Source organism: Diadema antillarum, unplaced genomic scaffold (assembly GCF_040938485.1).
Source record: "Diadema antillarum isolate AM-2024a unplaced genomic scaffold, OU_Dant_1.0 seq00001348_RagTag, whole genome shotgun sequence".
Lineage (NCBI taxonomy): Eukaryota > Metazoa > Echinodermata > Echinoidea > Diadematoida > Diadematidae > Diadema > Diadema antillarum.
Window position 1 is genome coordinate 660,135 of NW_027272113.1, and position 10,358 is coordinate 670,492.

A 10,358-nucleotide genomic window follows, 5' to 3' on the forward strand; every position below is an offset into this window, starting at 1 on the left:
CCCCGCTCTGGTTGTAGCACGAATCCACCTGTGTACACGTTTAATAAAACTTTACGTTTGTTGGCATCCATGTACACCCAACACGGAGTCACTACCACTGATTTGACCATCCCAAGCAGTGACAAGCATGGCTGACGTAGTTAAGGTGTTTACTCTATTGGTAAGCCTGGTCTCATCGGTCAGTGCGGGTAACATCCTCGTCATGACTGGGTTCGGTGCGGGGAGTCACTTCATAGCCGGTTCTCAGGTAGGGAAGACACTGGCCGAGCGGGGACATAACGTCACAATGCTGATAGGGAATGCATTCAGCTACAGGGCTAAGGATCCACTCTACGAGGACCTTAACTTCGTGATCTTCAATCATTCTTGGTCTAACGAGGAGGTGATAGAGCGAGTCAAGTCCATCAGGCAGATCGTGTTTGATTCACGATTTACTCAGATGATAAAATTTCATAAGATCTTAGCACCAGGTTACTATGCAGAATGCAAACACATCCTGGAAAACGAAGCTGTCCTACGTGAATTGAGGGAAGGAGAGTTTGATGTGATAATAATAGACACTATATGGCTTTGCTCGCTCCTCATTGCGAGGAAAGTTGGCCCTATTCCAGTGATTGGAGAATCACCGGGATCTCTGTCTTTCATCAATCATGTAAGTGCTGGCAATCCGATTTACCCTGCATTCATGCCGGATAAAAAATTGACCTCGGGTCTACCTCAAAAGATGAACTTCTTCCAGCGACTAGGCAACGCTTTAGTCATCAGCCTCTATGTTAGGTTTGTATTTCCCTATGTTTATCAAACGTATGACGCCCTCATTGCCGAACATGGTTTAGGCTCAAAAGGACTGACCCTTCTTGACCTCATCAGGAATGACGTCATGCTTTGGCTGGTGAACACTGATTTTGCCTATGAATTCCCGATGCACATCACGCCGAACATTATTCCCATCGGCGGTCTGACAGCACGACCTCCCAAACCTTTACCGCAGGTGGTATAACGTCTGTCTTTGGTATCACTCCCCTCCCCTCCCCTCCCCTCCACCTCTCTCTTTGCTTCTCTTTACATTTTCTTACTCGCATTCGTACTTCATTTCAGTGACTGGCTTCCGTGGAAATCACGCTGTCTCGTAGACTTTTTAAAATAATTCATTCACTTATTTTTTTATAATATTGAAATTCTATTAAATATGTCGCAGTTCTTTTATTTTTTCCGCAGTTAAGGCGGGACCATATCAAATTAATTATATAAACTTGCTGACCACAACTTCAATAAAATGTGGTAGACTATTTGTTGTTTCGTTCCTTATGCTCCCCGGAGTTTTACCCGTTGGTCTGTCTCATCCTCGCTGACATCTTTGTCTTTACATCTACTAGCAAATCTATCTGTCAGCGTAGTATCATGTAAGATTTACCCAATTTAAACGAGTTACCTTTTGAAAGTAGGTAAAGAAATCATCTTTATCACGCGGTCACAACAACTAGGACTTCAAACAATGTGTTAATTGTTTGTTGAGTTTTTCTCTTATTGCTATCGAACCACGTCCAAAGATTTTATCGTTGGTTATCACTTTTTGTGAATTGAACAATGTACGCCAAATAAAACATCTTTAGTCTACTTAGTTTTAAAAGGACAAAACAAACGCAAGACAAACGTTCAAATTAACGATTTTGCGTCGAGATGTTTTTTACCGCAAGTGATAAACAAATACGTCGTCACAGACATGAAAAAAACAACAAAAAACAAACAAACCACGGATCAGTGTTTTGTATTAGCCGTGACAGAAATTATGAGCATATACAATTATACATGTACTCCATTATGGCCATTTAGTCCATCTATAAAGTCGATGAAAACAAATTGTCAATCCAATGTGAAATGCCAAGCTTGGAAATAACTTATTGTATCTTGAGTGGCTTGCGAACTCCAAACTCGAACTCATTTGCAGCTTAACAAAAAATAAATCGTGTCAAAATTGTCAAGCGAAAATATCATTGATTAAAAGTCGACTTTGGAATTTTGAAAGTACGTCAACAACTTATCTCTTTCTCTTTTCATTTCCTTAACAACAGGAACTAGAAGACTTTATGTTAAGCTCTGGAGAACACGGGGTTGTCATATTCTCGCTCGGTTCATACTTTACCTTTGGAACAGACATGGCGTCACTCAAGTCAAATATTGTCCAAGTCTTTGCCGACGCTTTTGCTCAGCTGGATCAGAAAGTTATATGGCATATGACGGATTCAGGAGCGCTGAAGAGAACGATGCCACCAAACGTGAAGATTCTCTCGTGGATTCCACAAAATGATCTTTTGGGTAATGCTTTTTCCATTTTACTTAAAAAAAAGAATATAAGAAGTTCAAGTGAAAATTGAATAAGTTTTTTTCCGACCAAAGCGAATGCCCTGCTATTTCGTGTTAACATGTCTTTCAAAACATGAATGGATTATGGTCGAACGACACAAAACGAAGAAGGAATGACAATCATTTTGTTGGTTGTTGTTCCAATTTCATGATGTAGTTGAGGAGTTATGATGTAGCTTGGTTTTTATGAACATGTCCCTGCCGGTTTAATTATATTCGAGGTTGGTTCTTTCTCATACACTTATAACACGGACACAGACGACAATGGGTACCTAAAACGCATAATTCAGAATCTCAAAACCTTATAGCTAGCTTTCTTCTACCAGTCAATGAATATTTGAATACACCGTACTTGTTTGAGTACATGCATAAGCTAATTTTACGATTTTAGGGCAATTACCCCCTGATGGGCAATTACTCCGGACCCTTCCCCTGACCCTACCTCGAATCATTCTGAATCTAATCCTAATCCTATAACCTAAGCTCTAACCCTAAACCTAACGCTAACCCTAATTTTGTACTCTAACCTAATCACTAACCAGTATTTAGCGGGGGGGGGGGATGGGGAAATGGGGGAGGGGAGGTAATTGCCCTGATACAAATTTTAGGTGTGTAATTTTCCTTTAATTGCCGTCTCGCGCCTGCACTCGTCTTAATTTGCTTAAATCGGAATCTTTGTGTCATCGTCAACACAAAGGAACACGTCATCTCCAACCACACACACACACACACATACACACACGAAAACACACAAATCAAGAGTGGGTAAGAGAAACGGAGAGAGAGAGAGAGAGAGCGAGAGGAAGAGAGAGGGAGGGAGAGAGAGAGAGAGAGCGAGAGAGAGAGGAGAGATGGAGGGAGAGAAGGGAGAGAGAGGGGACAAAAATTAGGAAGACAGAATTTTTCTCTAAAGGGGTGTTATCATACAACAGGCCGAAATAAGTTCTGTTTTCTTTCCTCCATCATCTGTAAAGGTCACAATAAGACAAGGGTTTTCATGTTTCACGGTGGCAACAACGGTCTCAACGAGCTCGCCTACCATGGCGTACCGACGATCGTCATACCTCTTATGGGGGACACACATGACACAGCAGAGCGGGTGAAGGCCCGGGGGCTCGGAGTATCTCTTGACAAAATGAAGCTGACTACTGACTCTATTCTTTCTGCCTTGAGAGAAGTCCTCGACAATGATAAGTAGGTGTTATGTCAAACCAGTTAGAATTACATGTGTTCGGACATACATTTGTAATTATCGACTGACTCCTTCATGCATTACACAATTTTGAAATTGACGTGCATTGTCCAGATTATGAAAGTTAATACAATAGCTAATCTTTAAACACAGTAACTTCATGATTCTACATACACTGACATAAAAAAGAAAAATAGTCTGCGATTACATACGTGACTGAACGATAAGATGCTTTAGCCGAAAAAATTCAGTATCGCAAGTAAGATTCCTAAAGTACCACTTCTCTGAATATTGGTGTTTGGCATGTGAATGTTTCCGTTTTTTTTTTTTTTTTTTTTTGCTTTGAAAATTGATATGCTACTTATGACCGCACTACTTTTAAAGATACCGATTAAAGTAGTGTAAGGAGAAGAAAGAAAGAACAGGTGAAAGTAATAAATGACGGAAAAGATTTAACCACATCACAATTTCTTATCGAATATTACCTCCAGGTACGCCAAGAATGCCAAGCGTGTGTCCGCCATTTCTCGTGATCGACCGATGCCACCACGGGAACGCGCTGCATTCTGGGTAGAGCACGTGATGAATCATGGCGGTGATCACCTCCGCTCCTCTTACAAAGATCTCACTTTGGTCGAGAGTAGCCTGCTAGACGTCTTCGCGTTTTTGACCATGTGCCTTTTTCTCACTTTTCTGATTCTATACGCAGTCGTGCGGTGTTTATGTAAAGCTGTAAAACTTTGCACATACTCAAGATATGAAAACAAACGTGACTAAAGTCTAATATTTCATTTTAATTAGCTTGTTCCAACGACCAGGTTTAGGGAGAGAACTGCATGTAGTAGCCATTAATCGAAAGAAGTCTGCTCTCGTGTATCGTTACCGAACATTCATTCCTTTATTTAGCTTGCAAAGCACAGGAAAGATACCGTGCTTTCATCCTTCTGTCTTGATGATCATTTGACCTGCAACTGCATAACACACACAGACACACAGACACACACACACACAGGCACACACACACACACACACACACACACAGACACACACTCATACACCCCCTCCCATAAAGGAAATTGACTTACACATCCGTACTAATGGCCCGGACTTCTGTACTATAGAGTGAACATCCAGATTGCATTGCGCATATCCGGGTATGTAATAAAATGTCAGTACGTGAAACCATTAGACTATTTAGATATTTCCGAAATGGGTAATCACCGAAATAGACATTTCTTAGCACATGACGATTTAAAAATTAGATCTTTGGCAATCCAGCCATTTCATTTCCATTCATTGAGTATGAATTCTAAAATGTGGAAGGAATATGGAAAGCATTTGTATATTTTTTTTCCATTTTTAAACGCCATAATTGAATGGAAATTTTGTTTCTCAATTAGTGAATAACATTTCTGAAACAGTATCAACAAGCATATTCTAAGATTTCATTATATGCAAAAAACAGATATATGCGTTTTTATCAACTTCAGATATCGAAGATCAAAGTTGTTAAAGATGAAGCAAGTAGAATATATAATAATTCTGTATTCTCATTAATGTTCCCTAAATACGGATTATTTCATCTTAAGTATCGAGTGCAATGAAAAAAATTGAGTTTTTCTCTAGGTGATGAAGACCTTTAGTACGTTAAAACCTATGAAAGAGGCATTTATATGATTTTGCATTCAAAATTGTCATTTGCAGTAACCGTATATGCATCACTGTGTTGTAAAGGAAACCGAAGCCCAACAGAAACGTGAATTGAGTAAAAGCAGCAATATTAGAAGAACGAATCAGGGAAAGTCTGTGGAAAATTGGATAATCAATTTAAAAGTTATGTGTTTTTTTTAGACTTTCACTGTCGTCATCGCTGGATAAAGAGAGTAATTGTCTTCATGACGTCATAAAGAGCAATTAACTTACCCCTTTCAAAAGCAGGGGTTGCAATACTATCCGTAGTATATTAGTAAAAAAGTCGATAAAAAATGAACTTTTTCACGAAAACTTAAATTTTGCGGGATTCTCCTTATTTTTTCTTAGATTGTTGTTCTTAATAACGCCATGACTTGCATTAGTATTCTTATTCAGCGATGACTGCACCAACATTTAAAGTAGCCGCGAAAAGGGAGAATGCAATGGTGATGAAATCAGACACATTTCATATTTTACGATAGGTAAACATCTCTTGAACATCATTTTTATCATTAATTTTATCATGAAACTATCTTCATAAAGTTAAAAAAAGTGATATTTAAACAGACCCTCGTGAGCGCCTGAAGAGGAATTGCGAAACGAACAATTTTGCGATCCCTGGGCGGTGACGTAGGCGGTCCGTCGTGCTGCTCCAAGCTTCAGCGCTGCAGCAGCGCTAGCGCAGAGAAAATAAGCGCACGCACCGTACAGGTATACACAGTTTGCAATTCCGTGCATGCATATTGTTTGCGTTTTCTCTGTTCTCTGCGATTGATCATAGCTAGAAATTCACCGTTTGCACAACCTTTCTTTGTGAACGTTTTATATCGAGTGCATGTTGCCCGTTGGTAAGTCTTTCTCAGTCTAGATTTACTTGTATTTTCTTAGTTGGTAAAAATGACATTTTCTCGAGTTATACGGGTAACTATTTTTTTTTTTCTTACAATCGCCAAAAAAGTACCGGTACGGTAGTACCTAGCCAGTATAAAACTTACCTATTCCGATCCAAGCCCAGGCCCAGGCCCTTATTTATTTATTTGTTTATATGTTTTATTTTCACAGGGTGGCTCCATCGGTGGGTTAAACACTGTTGTTCTTGGAGGCCCTGCATGAACACATACATACAAATAAACACATGATAATCATACAATACCAACATCAAAATCAAATTTGCAGTATCAAATCTGTATATATCTTAATATACTGTATACTGATATATATTAAACTCAAAATTTAACAAATATTATGCAACACGTTACATCCTCATATCCTTAAATTTCCCCTACCTCAGAAAAAAAAAAACAGAAAAAACAACAACAACAGAACTATACTTGGGCACAGTGGAATGCCCTCCAAAATTGGGCTGAGAACGAATGTTTAGATGGAGCATGCCTTAAGTTTATTGGTAAACTGTTCCATTCAAGTGCGCCGGTGTATGAAAAAGGATTAGTTCGTGTTCTAGTTACTATTAGCCCGTCAGAGACGGCTGATCTAGTCTGATCACTGACACCAAGAGATATAACGTTACTTTCCCTAACATTCTGTGGATTGCAGGTAAGTATTACGTCCAAAAGAGTACAACTTGTCTCTGTTATTCTGGTTGGAGACTCAATCAACGGATACAAACTATTCTGGTTACAGAGCTTCTTTATTGGTTTTGATTCTGTGGTACATAACATGTTATAGTTTAAATCACCGAGTACAATCAATTCTACGTTTGAGTCTGACACTCTAGAAATCATCTGTTCAATAAGTAACTGGTACTCACATGGTGCCCTTGGTGGCCTATAAATTGTTCCAATAAGTATACCTTTACAGTTCTTAATCTTCACTTCTATCCAGAGGGCTTCAATGCCGCTGCATTCCAAATCAATTCTACGGTGATAGGATATTGATTCGTCCACGTATACTGCTACTCCACCACCACGGCGATTTCTGTCCAGCCTTTCAAGGCAGAATCCTTCAAAAGCAACTTCCGAGTCCGAGACAGTTGAGTCCAAGTGCGTCTCTGATATGGTTATGATGTCAAAAGGCCGACTGATAAATTTTTCCTTCAAATTATCGTACTTTGCGGTGAGGCTGCAAACGTTAAGGTGAGCGATTTTAAGTCCTTTCTCCTTTAGGTGGATAGCACCCCCCGTGTCCAGTAGCTCTTCCCGTATGGGACCTTCCTCGAATTCCAGTGTGGGAGGTAAGTTTGTAGGAGGTAAGTTTGTAGTTTGAGCATTCTTTCGTTTCCCCTTCTAGTCTTGTGTCGTCGGGCGATTCCGAGTTCAGATATTGTCTTCCACAGTTCATGTGGAAGTCGCTGATGCTGGCATATGTTCTGATTTACGTTGAGGCTTTGCAGGTATTTAGTGTCGTAACATATTCTATCTGTTCGCTGTGAACTGTGTTCACTGACGTGTTGTTCACTTTTACCTTTCGAATTGGGACCAGGGTTAGGATGTATGTCACCCGATTTCAAAAGCAACTGGTGGGTTGCAGTAGAGTTTGCGTAGTATTGTATCCTTGCTTTCCCTTATTTACATAAGAGTTTGCACATTAGTTCACTAGGCACTTCATGGGGGCTACAGTCAGTCAATGCCTGACAATCTTGGCTTTGACTTATCAAAAGGGTGACAGCAAGTACAATGGTGAAAGTTCTATAGAGCTCCATCGTACTTACAGGTGCACAGTGGGTCAGTGAATAGAGAGTTGATAGCTGGTCCCTCCTTTAACAATGCAGACATTCAGTGATTGGCACAGTCATCCTTACAAGGGTGAGTGGGCAGAAAGTCACTGAAGTATATCCATGTGTTGTAGTATGGCTCCCTGCAGTCTCAACCATACCAAAACATCGAAAATGTAAACTCCAAATAATACTTTCCCTAAGAAATCAGAAGCACTCATGTTGGTCCTGCTTGTTCCAAGACTCCAACATCAAACACCAGTTACAAAAACACAGGGTGACAGCACAAGACCAAAAACACATGTAGGACAGAGAGCTTGGAGAGGAGCTGCCTAGGCGCTCACTCACTCGCCCGAATGAAAATTACTCAAATTTGTAGAACTTGAATGATTTAAGACATATAATGACTTAAGAAAATGTCGGCCGAATCAAGCAGTTGAAAAGGGTGATATTGACATTGATCGGGACTTTGTGATTCTTGATGTAACTGCGCCAAAACTTCCTCACACTCACACTGTCGATGTCAGCTGCGCTAAGCTAGCCTAGGGCCAGCGCTTACTGCGACCAGCCCGCCTACGCAAGCGGGAGCGTCCCGGGGCTAGCCTAGGCTAGCGCTGTGAGTGTGAGGCTGTGTCTGTGAGTGTGAGCAGCTAGCAGTAGCAGTTAGATTGTAACACAACTATCACCCCCCCCCCCCCCCACCCTAAGATTGGAGCTAGAGAAAAAAAATGTTATCATATTGATTAAAAGAAATGCCAAAAGTATGCATCAAATTGCCCGTTTACAAACATCAAAATAAAAAAAAAAACTCACTGTGGGTACTAAAGTCAGAGTAGTAAGGGGCCTGCTATCATTTAGTACTACAAATACCATTAAAGTGATACTATAGTACTACTAGTAATACTACAGACTAGTACTAGTACTTTATAGTAGTACTGTAGTCTGTATTATATACCTCATTTCTAGAATCCTCTCATCCGATTGGTTAAAAGGGGAGTCATGAAAATAACTGTGCCCTATTTTTGAGTTACTGTGACCGGGGCCCGGGCACAGTTAGTAAATAGGTTTTAGAGACAGTCGCGACCCCGCACACGTAGATCGCTCATAATACGCACCAATGATACGACCGCCGCGCATTCAATCAGCGTGCTGTAAAAGAGACTAGCGGACTGGTTTGGAGACAATCGCAACCCCGTAGTACACGTAACGTACACTGTACACATCACTGTACGCACCAATGATACGACCGCCGCGCTGTCGATCAGCATTGATTACGAGTGCTGTAAAAGAGACTAGAATCTATATTTTCGGTATCTATATTTCGGAATCTATATTTTCGGTATATAAAACAAATAATAACTGCTTGACATTCGCGACACAATTAAAATTATGGGCCCTCGGTGATGTGAAAACCGTAACCATGCCCTCAGCTTCGCTTCGGGCATAGTTACGGTTTTCACATCACCTTGGGCTCATAATTTTAACTGTGCCCTCATAAGCAGTCATTATTTGTATACTAGTACTATTCTAGTAATAGGATTCGGAAAAAGTGGTAGTAGATGAAGGCTTCAATTTATTTATTTATTTATTTATTCATCTATTTATTTACACCATGTATTCTTTCTTGGACTTGGCCTGGGTATGTGCATGAGTGGCCCCGCAGTCCGGCCTGAAAAGGGCCTAGAGGTCTAGGCCTAGAGGTCTAAGCCTAAGGGTAAGGAGTAATGTGTACAGTGTAGGCCTACCCATTCTAACGACGTTTCGGTAAGCATAACTTTATTATTCTCTATCCAATATCTTCTTAGTCTTACCGTTTTAATTTTCATAGGGCTCTAGCTACTACTTTTTACTAGTCTCCCTTTTAACAGGTTAAAAAGGGGGAAATTCAATATCCAATCTCATGTCCAAAACTTACCAATTCCGGACATTTCCAGGATCAAGCCTGTTGGGATCACAGTTTTGGCCAGGACCAGGTAGCTCGCCTCTCGCTTCAGGGTTCATGCCGCCGGCTTGGGCCAGCCGCGGCTCCGGTTCGTGCTGGTACGCTCTTGGCTGGCCGTCAGCTTCAACACCGCCAGTGGCAGTGCTCCCGTCATCATCTTCTCCGTGAAGTTCTCCAATTTCCCCGTCTCCTTCATCGCTAGTGTTTGAGTTCCAACTCCAAGAACACTCGTCCTCGATTTCAATGTGCATATCCAGTCCAACATCTTCGTCGAGCAATCCACAAGACATTTTTTCCAATTAAAGTGTAATACTAATAGCTAGCGCCGTGAGGAAAGCAGTAATACCTACTTTTTAAAGACCAATATGCGTTGTTTACATAAAATTATACTGTGCTATGCAAGCCAGCTAGCATAGCTAGCAAGAGCGCGCGCTCACTGCAAGCAAATTGGATGGACTACCTACGTCACGCATGTCCCGGATATAAAAAGTTATTTC

At 40.8% G+C, this 10,358-nt stretch overlaps 1 protein-coding gene across 1 annotated transcript; it reads left to right on the plus strand.

Moving 5' to 3' along the window:
* The first annotated feature begins 127 nt into the window (after window positions 1–127).
* On the plus strand, window positions 128–7,560 carry LOC139708542 (UDP-glucuronosyltransferase 2C1-like). The gene is made up of 5 exons (XM_071620484.1): window positions 128–994; window positions 2,073–2,316; window positions 3,339–3,558; window positions 4,048–4,196; window positions 7,496–7,560. Exons 1-5 carry the CDS (start codon window positions 128–130, stop codon window positions 7,558–7,560), a joined length of 1,545 nt encoding a protein of 514 aa, XP_071476585.1.
* The last annotated feature ends 2,798 nt before the right edge of the window (window positions 7,561–10,358 follow it).

Bases quoted from the DNA above. Each gene is read 5' to 3' on its own strand.
- LOC139708542 (XM_071620484.1), top strand. From the start codon at position 128: ATGGCTGACGTAGTTAAGGTGTTTACTCTATTGGTAAGCCTGGTCTCA. The intron at 995-2,072 runs GTATAACGTCTG...CCTTAACAACAG, and splicing joins CCAAACCTTTACCGCAGGTG to GAACTAGAAGACTTTATGTT. The intron at 2,317-3,338 runs GTAATGCTTTTT...TCATCTGTAAAG, and splicing joins TCCACAAAATGATCTTTTGG to GTCACAATAAGACAAGGGTT.